At 37.4% G+C, this 15375-nt stretch overlaps 1 protein-coding gene across 11 annotated transcripts in view; it reads right to left on the minus strand.

Moving 5' to 3' along the window:
- Positions 1–15375, minus strand: part of PDSS2 (decaprenyl diphosphate synthase subunit 2) — a 278138-nt gene that overhangs the window by 205480 nt on the left and 57283 nt on the right. The window contains exon 2 of one of the 11 annotated variants that reach the window (XM_064597948.1): positions 10256–10317. The exons of the other annotated variants lie outside the window; for them this stretch is intronic. Coding sequence (XP_064454018.1) covers positions 10256–10263 — 8 coding nt within the window. The 5' untranslated portion in view covers positions 10264–10317. The remainder of the gene's footprint in view (positions 1–10255; positions 10318–15375) is intronic. 11 annotated transcript variants of the gene reach the window in all.

Below are 15375 nucleotides of genomic sequence, written 5' to 3' on the forward strand. Positions count from 1 at the left end.
CTCCCTCTGACCCTCCCCCCTCTCATGTGCTCTCTGTCTCTCTCATTCTCTGTGTCTCAGATAAATAAATAAAAATCTTAAAAAAAAAAAAAAAAAAAAAAAAGCAAGAGCCGGGCGCCTGGGTGGCTCAGTTGGTTAAGCAACTGCCTTCGGCTCAGGTCATGATCCTGGAGTCCCTGGATCGAGTCCCGCATTGGGCTCCCTGCTCGGCGGGGTGCCTGCTTCTCCCTCTGACTCTCCCCCTTCTCATGTGCTCTCTCTCTCTCATTCTCTCTGTCTCAAATAAATAAATAAAACCTTTAAAAATAAATAAATAAATAAATAAATAAATAAATAAATAAATAAAAAGCAAGAGCCAACTGTATGCTGCATCTAAAAGACACACTTTAAGTAGGAAGACATAAACAGGTTACAAGTAATAGGACAGAAAATGATAGGCCATACAAATAGTAACTATAAGAGAGCTGGAACTGCTCTCTGATATTAGTATCAGACAAAATAGACTTTAAGACAAGAAATGTTACTGGAGACAATGAAAGACATTTCATAATCACAAAAGCAACAGTGCATCACGAAGATGTAATAATTATAAGTGTATATACACCTAACAATAGAGACATAAAAGGAAGGAAAAACTGCAAACTGAAAGGGGAAATATGCAATTCACTAATAATAGCTGGAGATTTCAATATTCCACTTTCAATAATTGATAGACTACACAGAAAATCCACAAGGATGTAAAAGATTTTAACAACACTACCAACAAACATGATATAATTGAGATTTATAGAGTACTCAATGCAGTGAGTGCAGAATTCACATTCTTCTCAAAGCACACATAGACATTTCTCCATATGTTGGACCACAAAACAATTCTCAATAAATTTAAGAAGGCTGAAATCATTAAAAATGTGTTCTATGACCACAACAGAGTTAAGTCAAAGATCTCGAAAGATAGCTGGGAAAACCAATATATTTAGAAATTAAACAATATATTTCTAAAGGGGTCAAAGATGAAATCATAAAGAAAATTTTAAAAATATTTTGAAATGAATGAAAATGAAAACATAATGTATCAAAATTTACAGAATATAACTAAAGAAGTCTTAGAGGGATATTTATAGCTTGTGATCAGGAAAAGTCTCAAATTAATAATCTAATAAACTTCTACCTTAAGAAACTAGACAAGGAAAGGCAAGCTAAAGAGGAAAAAAAGAGAAAATAATAAAGTTCAGAGTGAATATCAATGAAATAAAAACAAAACAAACAAAAAAAACCAGAGGGGAAAAAAAATAAATGAAACCAAAAAGTGGCTATTTGAAAAGATCAATAAAATTTCCAAACCATTAGCTAACTAATAAAGTAAGAGAAGACACAAATTTCCTAAATCAGGAATGAAAGAAGAGACCTCACTACTGACCCTTCAAGCATTAGGACTATCAGGGAATATTATGAACAACTTTATACGAAAAAAATCAGAAAACTTAGAAAAAAAATGGACAAATTCCTAGAAAAAAAAATTGCCAAAACTGAATCAAGAAGAAATAGAAAATATAAATAGACCTCCAAGTAATAAATTGAATTATTAATTTAAAACCTTCTGACAAGGAAAATCCTAGGCCCAGCTGGCTTTGCTGGAAAAATATATCAAATATTTAAAAAAGAAATATCAATCCTTCACAAACTCCCTCAAAACATAGAGGAGAGAAACTTCACAATTCATTCTATGAGGCTAGCACACCAAAGCCAGACAAAGACAATACAAGAAAACTACAGATCAATATCACTAATGAATACAGACATAAAAATCCTCAACAAAATATTAGCAAACTGAATGTAGAAATATATAAAAAGGCTCATACATGATGATCAAGTAAGATTTATCCCAGGGATGCAGTTTAACATCCAAAAATCAAGTACTGTAATATAACGTATTAATAAAGGACAAAAAACCCATAACCATTTCAATAGACACAGAAAAAGCATTTAACAAAATCCAACACCCGTTCATGATAAAAACTTTCAATACATGAAGAACATAAGAGAATATCCTCCACCTAATAAAAGGCATCTATGAAAAACCTACAGCTAACATCATAAAATGATTAAAGACTGAATGCTTCCCACCTAAGAAGAATAAGGTAAGAATGGCAGTTTTTGCTACTTCTTTTCAACACTGCACAGAAGTTTCTAGTCAGGGCAATTAAAAATTAAAACTAAAAATTAAATTCAGATTGAAAGGAAAAAAGAAAAATGTTTTTATACAAGGATGATTATCTATGTAGAAAATCCTAAGGAATCTATAATTAAAATACAAGATCTCAGGATATATTATAAATATACAAAAATCAGTTGTATTTTTATATACTACCAAAAAATATAAAAATAAAAATTAAAAAACAATCGTATTCACAGTAACACTAAAAAGAATACTAAGGAATAAACAAAAGAAGTGTAGTATTTGACACCGGAAACTATAAAATTTTACTGAGAAAAATTAAAGACCTAGATAAACTGAGATTCATTCCGTTTTTACAAATCGGAAACCTGAGATTCATTCCGTTTTTACAAATCGGAAACCTCAACTGTTAAGATGTTAATTCTCCCCAAATTGATATATAGATTCAACACAATCCCCATCAAATTTCCAGCAAACTTTTTGATAAGATGATTCTAAAATTTATATGGAAATGTAAAGTGCTTAGAATAGCCAAAATGACTCTGAAAACAGAGAACAAAGTTGGAAGACTTTACTACCTGCACTTAACTATAAAACAACAATGATTGAGGCAATGTGTATTACCCTAAGGACAGGCATACGGATCAATGGAACAGAGCTGAGAGTAAAAACTAAATCCTGTTATTTATGGTTAATTACTTCTGACAGAAGTGCCAAGATAATTCAATGGGGGAAAGATTCTTTTCAACTCATGGTGCGGGGATAACTAAATAGCCATATATATATATTTATATATACATACAAAACAGTTTTACTTCTTCCTTTCTAATCTGGATATCTTTAATTTTTCATTGCACTGTTTTTATCTCATTTTATTCTTCCTTCCCCTGTGTTCATTTGTTTTGTTTCTTAAATTCCACATATGAGTAAAATCATATGGCATCTATTTTTCTCTGGAAGTATTTCTAACTAAGTAAAAGGAACTATTAGAAAGGAGACAACATACATGTTTCTACAAAATTTATTAAGTGATTTTACATAACTTAGTGTTCTTAATATGCACTTTTAAAATACAGACCCACTCCCAAAAGACATTCAACAATGAGAAATTGTTTTCTTAACTCTGAAAAAATAAACCACAGCTTTGAACTTCTGACTCAGTTGTGGAACTGCTAAAGAAGTGACAGATGAAGGAACAAGAGACCTTGGAGAACATCACCTAACCTAACATCCCATAGTTAGTTAGCTCTGGACTGTGCTCAAGAGTTGTGGCAGGTTTGCTAAAACTTTATAGAATCATCATCTGAGGTCCAGATATTTTTAGTACAGTCGACTAGCAAGGTCTTGGGTAATTTAGAGAATATTCACCACAGTGGGATGTGTTTCAGTGAAAGCATCAGCAACTCTTCATTGGATCATTTACACAAGATCACCTTCAAAAGCGGTCCCAATCTGAAGAAAACATGACCATGCAAACATAACCATCACTACCAGACTGATTTCCACAAAGAAATTAATGAGTAAAACAAAGTTTCTTGATCTGCAATTTCCATTGGGAGTTTTGCATTCAATAACATCTGCAAAATTAAAGAATCTCCAAAGATAGCATGGTGTGGTTTACAATGTTGAAAATTTTGAGTCTGCCATCTAAGCAAAACTGGAATGTATTTCAATGATAAGGGAGTACATATTAAAGAATAATGAAATTTTAATTTCTCCCTCTCTGGTTACAATGCAGGGTATTCAAGTATCAATTTTGTTCTTTCCCCATTTAGCAAACATCAATTCTAGACCTACAGATAACAACTCTGGAATAATGTATTTTATTGCCTCCTCTCAAGTGGCAGAAAGCAAGATAGTTCTTTATGATGCTAAGAAAATCTGAGTACCTCTGAGCCTCCAGTTTCCAGTTCATAAATAGAGCAATCCTCCTTTTTACCTCTTTAAATATAGATGTAATGAATGCTTTAAGAAAATGTCAACTATCAAAAGCCAAAGAAAAGCACAGCAAATAGGAGATTCCCCTATAAAACATAATTAAGGAAGGTCTATTTATAAGTTACCACAGTTATTCAACTTGGAATAAATGGACCAACTTCTTTTTTACCATAGGATTAGGGTACCCAAAATTCAAGTATAATGGAGAAGGCTTTAGGATATTTTAGATTTTCTTTCTAACTCCCCTATTAAGGGGAAGAAAAAGGGTGAGATTAAACTGAATATAGCAAGATTCAAAGACAGTCTGAAGTGGCAAAGAAAATGTGCAGTTTACATATTCCCATATTTTCATTTATTTCAACTGACAGTTGCCCTTGTAATCTACTAAATAATTATTCTAGCTCTTTTTTCAAAGTAAATGTAAAATGCTGCCTGGCATGTTGATTTAGGTCATTTTAAAGTGAAAATACTCCTGTGGGTTGTAAAATTGGTAACTATACATTACTAAGAATTAGTAAGAATGAAGGAGGACAGAAACTCCAGAACCAAAAAATTCAGCTGGGTCTTAAAGCATCTTAGGGTCCAGGATACTTTAGATGCCAATTCCTTAAAAGAACTATTTTCAAATTAAAAGATTTGTTAAAGGCTCTAACAAGAAGGAAAGGGACCTATTATCTGTTGAGTTCCTATTCTGATGCAGGCACATGCTAGAAATACACATTATCTCACACAATCTTCATAACAACCCCGACAGCCATTTTTTTTTCCCCTTGACTTACAGATAAGAAATCTGATACTCAGAAGAATTAAGTAACTTGCTTACAGTGGGACCAAGGCAAAATTCAAACCAAGGACCTACGCTCTAATTTTTTCTTGTGCATCTTACCACAAACATTTATTTATTGTTATGTTAATCACCATACATTACATCATTAGTTTTTGATGTAGTGTTCCATGATTCATTGTTTGTGCATAACACCCAGTGCTCCATGCAGAACGTGCCTCTTTAATACTCATCACCAGGCTAACCCATTCTCCCACCCCCTCCCCTCTAGAACCCTCAGTTTATTTTTCAGAGTCCATCGTCTCTCATGGTTCGTCTCCCCCTCCGATTCCCCCCCCTTCATTCTTCCCCTCCTGCTATCTTCTTCTTCTTTTTTTTTTTCTTAACATATAATGTATTATTTGTTTCAGAGGTACAGATCTGTGATTCAACAGTCTTGCACAATTCACAGCACTCACCATAGCACATACCCTCCCCAGTGTCTATCACCCAGCCATCCCATCCCTCCCACCCCAACCCCCACTCCAGCAACCCTCAGTTTGTTTCCTGAATTAAGAATTCCTCATATCAATGAGGTCATATGATACATGCCTTTCTCTGATTGACTTATTTCGCTCAGCATAACACCCTCCAGTTCCATCCACGTCGTTGCAAATGGCAAGATCTCATTCCTTTTGATGGCTGCATAATATTCCATTGTATATATATGCACCACATCTTCTTTATCGATTCATCTGTCGATGGACATCTTGGCTCTTTCCACAGTTTGGCTATTGTGGACATTGCTGCTATAAACATCGGGGTGCACGTACCCCTTCGAATCCCTACATTTGTATCTTTGGGGTAAATACCCAGTAGTGCAATTGCTGGATCATATGGTAGCTCTATCTTCAACTTTTTGAGGAACCTCCATACTGTTTTCCAGAGTACAACCATTTAAAACATTAGAGATTCTATTCTTTTAAAAGATCCAATTAAGAAGAACGTAATAGCCATTTACCATTTCTTGACGTTACAGACGCCCTACATTCTACTGGGCAGTCAGAAAGGTGATCAACAAACAAGCTGGAGGCAAGGCACCCAGGCAAAAGTTTCAGCAGGTACTTTCCTTTTTACAACCTGGCTCTTGGTTTCTCTATCCTTGTAAACTCATGGTTTAATATTCAATAAAAATGAGTGAATCACAAAGCTTGGTAGGATAGCTAGTCTAAAGAATATCTAGGTAGACTGCCTTTTTTTTTTTTTTTACGATTTTATTTATTTGACAGAGAAACACAACAAGAGAGGGAACACAAGTGGGAGAAGTGGGAGGTGGGAGAGGGAGAAGCAGGCTTCCCGCTGAGCAGGGAGCCTGATGCGGGGCTCGATCTCAGGACCCTGGGATCATGACCTGAGCCAAAGACAGACGCTTAACGACTGAGCCACCCAAGCGCCCCTAGGTAGACTGCTTTTAGGGAAAATTCATAACAACTGGATTTTGTCACAAGGCAAGGGGTGAAAGGGGCAAACAAATCTCTTCTTGGATAAAAGTGCATTTCTTCAATATCATATAAGTCATGCCAAACCATTATTCTTCTATATTAGCAAGTGAAAAAATTTGAATTATTAGGTTCCAATCAAATAAGTAATAAAGCAGAATTTAAATGACCACTTTCCCAAATTCTATGCCTCAATTTTTCATGTCTCCCAATACATACAGGTGACTGTAAGAGCTCCAAAGCTAAACCTATGCACTTGACTATTTTTTTTCTTAATAAATCTAATAATCCATTTTACAAGTATATTGAGTAATTCCTTAGTCTATGAGACCAAGTGAAAATAATAGGCCTTAAAAAGTTTAAAGAACTAGAACTCAAGAAAATGAGTTTAACTCAAAGAAATAATTTTACCTTTTTGCTGTAATAATTTTACACTATTATGATTAATATTATCATATTAATATATTATGATTAATAAACAAAAAGCAACGTGTTAAATTTATATTTTAGTGCTTATTCTGAATCTAGAGATAGCTTATAGTCTTGTTTTGTTCTCCAGTGTCCCTTGTATTTTCACATGATCAACCAGGAATTCTCAAGCTGGGCTTACCTACTTTTTCTTCAAAAGTGCCACCAACAAAAGGAGAACAAAGCAATCCTTCTTCTAATCTAATGTCTCTCTACAAGGAACTGAAAAGAATATCCCCCACTTTCTCCCTGCCAGAGACCAGTTTGTTAAAGCACAGAAATTCTGGTTCTAAGGATCAAGTCTACTGCTTTTTCTCACCTTGGTTGATGGATAAAGTAGTTTGTTTTTGTTTTTGGGGGGAGGGGTAGAGAAAGAGGGAGAGAGAATCTTAAGTAGGCTCCACACTCAGCATGGAGCCAACACGGGGCTCAATTTCATGACCCTGAGATCATGACCGGAGCTGAAATCAAGAGTTGGCAGCTTAAACGACAGAGCCACTAAGGTGCCCCTAAAGTAGAAGTTTTAAACACGGCTCTCTGCCCCATTTCCATATCTGGATTACTATTTACGATGGGAGAGAAACCTCTATTCCCTTAAACAAATGAGGAAGAGTTTCTCTTCAAAAAGGAGGATCCTGGGGCACCTGAGTGGCTCGGTGTGTTAAGGTGCCGACTCTTGATTTTTGGCTCAGGTCATGATCTCAGAGTCCTGAGATCAGTCCCGTGTTGGCTCCGTGCTGGGTTGGAACCTGCTTAAGATTCTCTCTCTCTCCCTCTGCCCCCTCCCTCTCTAAAACAAATGAAAAAGGAGGATCCTGTGAACACCTTATAAATTGTCACCATTTAAAACAACTAAAGACATCTAATATTCTTAAGTACTGTTGTCAATGTTAATGCTGAATGTTAGGTATAAAAACTTGTTCTCCTTATCCAAATTGATCAACTGAACTGATCTAATTTTGATTTTTATAATGTGACATAGGAATTATGCAGTCTTTAGTTGAAAAATTACTGAGAACTTACTCTGTGCCAGGCACTGTGCTAAGCTTTGGCAGTAAAAGAATAAAGTCCAGCTGCTACCAAAAACATATGCTCAAGACTTAGATTGGTGGCAGGGAGCCAGCTAAATGCTAACAAAGTATGTTAAATGCTACAGTAATAATTTGCACAGCTTATCACAGAGTACATGAAATACCTGCTACAGATGATGCTTGGACTTGAGCTTTCTTCATAGTATTTTTTTTTTTTTTTGAGAGAGAGAGAAAGAGAGAGAACATGAGCAGGGGGAGAGACAGAGGGACAGAGAATCTCAAGCAGACTCCACGCTGAGCTTGGAGCCAGACATGAGGCTTAATCCCACGACCCTGAGATCATGACCTGAGCTGAAATCAAGAATTAGATGCTTAACCAACTATGCCATCCAGGTGCCCCCACTGTATTTTTTAATTTCCTTATTTTCTCTCTGCAATCATCTTAAACACATATTTTATAGCCCCTTTCATATTTTTCTCTGTCTCAAATTCTTGAGATGCTAACCCTCCTGGCTTCCTTTTACTTATGGTAGGGAATGTCCACAAATTTATCATTTCTGTTATGAATTCTCCACTAAGTTTTATTTTCTTTGAGGTAATCTTTTTTGTTAAAGATTTTATTTACCTATTTGAGAGAGAGAGCACGCAAGCAGGGGGAGGGGCTGAGGGAGTGGGAGGGGAAAAGAATCTCAAGCTGACTCAACATGGGGCATGAGCTCACTACCCTAAGATCATGACCTGGGCTGAAACCAAGAGTCGGATGCTTAAGCAACTGAGCCACCCAGGTGACCCTCTTTTTTTTTTTTTTTTTTTTTTTTAAGATTTTGAGAGCGAGAGAGCGAGTACGAGTGGGGGGAGGGGCTGAGGGAGGAAAGAGAGAAGCAGCTCCCAGCTGAACAGGGGGTCTGACACGGGGCTCAATCCCAGCACCCTGGGATCATGACCTGAGCCGAAGGCAGACGCTTAACCAACTGAGTCACCCAAGCGCCCCTCTTTGAGGTAATCTTAAATGGCCTAGACTCTTTTTTTTTTTTTTTAAAGATTTTATTTATTTATTTGACAGAGAAAGACACAGCGAGAGAGGGAACGCAAGCAGGGGGAGTGGGAGAGGGAGAAGCAGACTCCCTGCTGAGCAGGGAGCCCGATGCGGGACTCGATCCGGGGACTCCAGGATCATGACCTGAGCCGAAGGCAGTCGCTTAACCAACTGAGCCACCCAGGCGCCCTTAAATGGCCTAGATTCTGAAAGTGATACTCCAAAACTAGTTTTGCATTTGTTAACACTGCAGTCCCAGCAGACCAAATTGTGATATGGTTATCACGGAACCCCCACTCCTGATTCTGGGCTTGAATATCCCACACTACACAGGGAGGATAAAATCAGACTTGAAACTGACAGTAAGACACAAGTTTGGGGATGGTAGCAGACTGTTTTTTCAAATTTGCTGCAAATATACCTCCCATTTCAAATATTCTTCATGTAAAACCCTGACATTCCGCCCATGAAGTGGTAGGATCTACGTGCTCTCCCTCTTGAAACTAGATGGACCCTTGTGATTGTCTCAACAAAGAGAATATGGTAGAAGTGACTCTGTGACTCCAAAGGCTAGCTCATAAAAATGCCAAACATGTCCTCCTTACTCCTATAAGATGCTCATTCTTAAAACGTAGCCAAATGCTGTGGGGAAGCCTAATCAGCCCATGGAGAGGCTCACATGGAAAGGAACTGAGGCCTGGTCAAGCTCTTCACTGACAGCCAGCAGCAACATGCCAGCCATGTGAGTGAGCCATCTTAAAAGTGAATCTTCCTGTCTTACTCAAGCAACCCAACACCATCTGGGGCAGAGATGTGCTGCCTCTGTTGAGTCCTGCCAAACTGGTAGTTTTGTGAGCAAAATAAATGACTGCTATTTTATTTTATTTTTTTATTTATATATTTTTAAAGATTTTATTTATTTATTTGACAGAGAGAGACACAGCGAGAGAGGGAACACAAGCAGGAGGAGTGGGAGAGGGAGAAGCAGGCTTCCCGCCGAGCAGGGAGCCCGATGTGGGGCTCGATCCCAGGACCCTGGGATCATGACCTGAGCCAAAGGCAGATGCTTAACGACTGAGCCACCCAGGTGCCCCATGACTGCTATTTTAAATCACAAAGTTTTAGAGTGGTTTATTATGCCACAATAGATAAGCGGAAGAAAATCCTACCTTTTCAGGGGCGCTTAGGTGGCTCAGGCCATGATCCCAGAGTCCTGGGATCAAACCCCATGTCTGTTCCCTGCTCAGTGGGGAGTCTGTTTCTCCCTCTCCTGCTGCCCTTCCCCTTCCTCATGCTTTCTCTCTCTTAAATAAATAAAATCTTAAAAAAAAAAAATCTTACCTTTTCATAGGAGAATTTTTTCACCCTGAGTCTCAAGCAGATATTGTTGGGAAAATATCCCTCTGTAATAAAACAATAATGCACGCCAATAAATAATGTAAAAGTTTTACTGGACAAACAATATAACCTCCTTCAAATGCATGGTATCAACACCGCTGCTAAATTACCTTTTTGAAACTGCTAACTTATGAATACAAACTTCGGCTACCCTTTTCCTCATATATGTGGCAAAGTCTCATGTCCTCCACCTGAGTATCATAGGTTCACTCCCCCCCTGCTGATCACAAGACAATTCTTAGGGTGTGGGGAGAGTGTCTTCAATTGTATTTGTGTATGACAAAAAGTCTATTGTCTTGATGTATGAAGGAACCAGAGTATGGTGGTCCCCAGACTCTGGCCAGGAATCTCTGTCTTCCCTCCTTCCTGCAATACAGTCCTTACAATGGAAATAGTCTTATTTTTAAATTCTGAAACTGTGGCTTTGTTTTCTTCAAGAATACACCATTTCTTATAGTCTTCCTCGATGAGCAGAAAGTTTCTCTAGGTCACCTTTCTCTGTGAGTGTAGTCTTTCAAAGGTTTTGGTTTTATGCAGGAAATGCAACTCTCCATATCCCCAAAGCACACATCCCCAAAGGGTTCATTTCCTGTCCCCAAATGGACATTAATATTCAAGCCCCTATTCAAGAGGGTCTATTTCTGGTCTATTTCCCTCAAAGGTCATCACAACACTAGTTTATAATATGCTTACTGCTATGACTTTGAGATATATTTTCCTTTCTGGAATCTTGAGATGTCCCCCTTTTTCTTGTGAGCTGAGCTATATATTTAAACTGTGTTGTTGGTTGTTATATACTATTTGGTCGTTGGATACTTGTACCAATAGGGGTTACATATTATCTTATTCTACCATGTTACTAGAACAGCAAGTTCCTCAGCCAAGCAGGGACAAGGAAAACATTCTATGTAGAGGAAACAGCATCTGCAAAGACTCAGAGGTGAACAACTTGGTATATCCTGGAACTCTTAGAAATCTGCTGTTGTTACAGGGTAAAGGTGATACAAGGTGATGAGTGGCAAGAAATAAGATGGAAAAGAAGACAGTTGCTAGATTATAAGCACTTTGTAATATAAGCTAAGGAGCTTGAATCTTTCCTATAGGAAATGGGGAGCTACCAAAGAGTATTAAGACTATCATTCAGCAAATTATATGGATAATGGATTGGGTTGGAGAAGTGGTGGGGAGGTCTGCCAATAGAAAGATCATTATGGGTATCTTCTGGGCAAAGACCAAAGATGAAGATCTGAACTATGGAAATAATAGCAGTGACTGAGAGGCAGGTAGAGATTAGAAATGTAAAAAGTTACAATGAATAGGAATTGGAGAATCAGGAAGAAAAACAAAAAATCTAGGCTATCTTCCAGATTCGTAGTCTGAACAACCAAATGGATAATGAGATCAATGGGAATGTAGGAGAGATGGGTTTCATACGAAGAATTCAATTTCAGACACATGGTTACTATCCTGATATAGATGACAGGTGTGCAGTTAGATGTCCTTGCCAAAGGGGAATTGTGGAAAATGGAAGGACCCTAATTCCACTGTGGATTCCATTTTTTTCTAGGAAACTGCATGCCCAACACTATCCAGTTGACATTAATAGCATCAGGAGTCTAAGTGTGGTGGCTAGTATGAGCTAATCCTAACAACCCAGGAGAATGAACTTAAGCCTTTGAACAGAGGTATCCAAACTACAGCTATGGCAACCGTATGTCTCAGGTCCTTGAAGACATTCCATTTTTTGTTAGAAAGACATCTTTACTGAAGCTGTATCATTCCAACACATGCACTAAGAAAGGCATTTAAACCTCATTTTTCCTGAGAACAAAAGGAGCACCAAATGCCCAAGAAGAAAAAAAATTGTCCAGGTCAGAAATAAAATAGACCAGTTGAATGGCCCTGTGTCCTTATCAGATGATGATCCAGGGTGTCACTTTTTATTTTTAAAGCCTGTCCTTTCCTTCCCCAATAAGACTAAGAAAAAAGAAATTTATAAAGTCCCCCAGGGAAGACAGATATTAAAAATTTTTCAAGTGCCTTAGAGTAAAACTCCTTTTTTTTTTTTTAAGATTTTATTTATTTATTTGAGACAGAGAGAATGAGAGAGAGAGAGAGCACATGAGACGGGGGAGGGTCAGAGGAAGAAGCAGGCTCCCCACTGAGCAGGGAGCCCGATGCGGGACTCGATCCAGGGACTCCAGGATCATGACCTGAACCGAAGGCAGTCGCTCAACCAACTGAGCCACCCAGGCGCCCCAAAACTCCTCTTTTGTTGAATAATTTTTTTCTTTCAGTTTTTTATTTTGACATAATTCTAGGCTTCCAGAAAAGTTGTAGAACTAGTACAAAGAATCTCTATACACTCCTCATCCCGATTCCTCAAATGTCAACAGCTCACCAATTTGCTCTATTATTTTCTCTCTATAAAATACTCATTTTTTCCTAAACCAGTTGAGAGCAAGTTGCTGACATGATACCCTTTTACCCCTAAATACTCCACTGTGTATTTCCTAAAAACAAGGACATTCTCTTACATAACTACAGTATAAAAATAAATATCAGGAAATTAACAGTGATACAACATTATTATCTAATCAACAGACCTCATTTGGCTTTGCCAATTGTCCCAATAATGTGTCAACAGCAAAAGAAAATTCCAAATCACACACCGCATTCAGTTGTCACATCTCTTTAGTCTCCTTTTTTGTGGAACAATTCTTTAGTCTTATTTAATTGAAGTACAGTTGACACACAATGTTATATTAGTTTTGTGGGTACAACATAGTGATTCCACTCCTCTATGCACCACAAGTGTAGCTACCATGTTACCATCCAACACTATTACAATACTATTGACTACATTCCCTACGCTGCACTTCTATCCCCATGACTTCTTCAATCCATAACTGGAAGCCTGTACCCCTACTACCCTTCACTCATTTTGTCCATATCCCCCCCCCCACCCCCAGGCAACTATCAGTTTATTTTCTGTATTTATGGGTCTACTCCTATTTTTTGTTTATTCATTTGTTTTGTTTTTTAGATTCGACATGAGTGAAATCATAAGGTATTTGTCTTTCTCTGACTGACTTCTTTCACTCTGCATAATACCCTCAAGGTCCATCCATGTTGTTGCACATGGCAAGATCCCATTCTTTTTTATGGCTGAGTAATATTCCATTGTGTGTGTACATATATACCACACCTTCTTTATTCACCTATCAATGGACACTTGGGTTGCTTCCATATCTTGGCTATTGGAAATAATGCTGCAATGAACATAGGGGTGCATATATCCTTTCAAAATAGTGTTTTCACTTTCTCTGGATAAATAGTAGTGGAATTACTAGGTCATACAGTATTTCTATTTTTAATTTTCTGAGGAACTTTCATACTGTTTTCCACAGTGACTGCACCAATTTACATTTCAACTAACAGGGTGTGAGGGTATCTTTTTCTCCACATCCTCACCAATGCTCATTATTTCTTGTCTTTTTTATTTTAGCCATCCTCACAGGTATAAGGTGATATGTCATTGTGGTTTTGATTTGCATTCCCCTGATGATTAGTGATGTTGAGCATCTTTTTTTTTTTTTTTTTTTTTAAAGATTTTATTTATTTATTTGAGACAGAGAGAATGAGAGAGACAGAGAGCACATGAGAGGGGGAGGGTCAGAGGGAGAAGCAGACTCCCCGCCGAGCAGGGAGCCCGATGCGGGACTCGATCCCGGGACTCCAGGATCATGACCTGAGCCGAAGGCAGTCGCTTAACCAACTGAGCCACCCAGGCGCCCGATGTTGAGCATCTTTTCACATGTCTCTTGGCCACTGTATGTCTCCTTAGGAAAATATCTATTCAGGTCCTCTGCCCATTTTTTAAGTCAAATTTTTTTTGGTGTCAAGTTGTATTAGTTCTTTATAGGATATTAATCCCTATTGGCTATATCATTTCCAAATATCTTTTCCCATTCAGTAGGCTGCCTTTTCATCTTGTTGATGGTTTCCTTCACTGTGCAAAAGATTTTGTTATTTTGGTGTAGTCTCAACAGTTTATTTTGGCTTTTGTTTTTCTTGCCTGAGGAGACAGAGCTAGACAAATGTCGCTAAGGCTGAAGTCAAAGAAATTACTGCCTATGTTTTCTTCTAGGAGTTTTATGGTTTCAGGTCTCGCATTTAGGTCCTAATTCATGTTAAGTTTATTTTTGTGTATGCTGTAAGAAAGTGGTCCAGTTTTCCCAACATTGCTGATGACTTTTTTCTCATTGCACATTCTTGCCTCTTTTGTCAAGATTAATTGGTCATATAATTGTTGGTTTATTTCTGGGCTTTCTATTCTGTTCCATTGATCTACGTGTCTATTTTTTGTGCTGGTACCATACTATTTTTATGACCACAGCTTTGTTGTATACCTTGAAATCTGGAATTGTGCACCTCCAGCTTTGTTTTTCTTTTCCAAGATTGCTTTGGCTATTTGGGGTTTTTTGTGGTTCCATACAAATTTTAGGATTATTTGTTCTAGTTCTGTGAAATATGCTTTTGGTATTTTGATAGGAATTGCATTAAATCTGTAGACTGCTTTGGGTAGTATGGACATTTTAATATGTGTTCTTCCAATCTATGAATATGGAATATCTTCCCATTTGTTTGTGTCATCTTCAATTTCTTTCATTGGTGTTTTATACTTTGGGATTTTAAATTTACAAAATAATTTCTGGGTTCGTTGCATTTAGATTAGAGTATATAGCTTGTAATATTTCCCTACTGTAAAACTTATCTGATGTTTACTCTTGTGACCTAAATATGATCAAGTTTTGTGAATATTTCATGTGCGCTTGAGAAAAAGATTTATTTTCCATTACTGGAGCTTAAAGTTTGATATAAATACATATACTTACCTATGCATGTTGTTTATTTGGTTATGTTGTTTAGGCCTTCCCTATATTTACTTCTGACTTATATTGGAAGTGGTTTGCTAAACTCTCCCATTATAAAGAGCATGCTTATGTCTCCTAGTATGCCCTGTATTTTTTGCTTTATAAATGTGGTTACTGTGTTACTTG

The sequence above is a fragment of the Mirounga angustirostris genome, unplaced genomic scaffold, assembly GCF_029215605.1.
Source record: "Mirounga angustirostris isolate CCGP_5_RB_7025 unplaced genomic scaffold, mMirAng1.0.hap1 SCAF_8, whole genome shotgun sequence".
NCBI lineage: Eukaryota > Metazoa > Chordata > Mammalia > Carnivora > Phocidae > Mirounga > Mirounga angustirostris.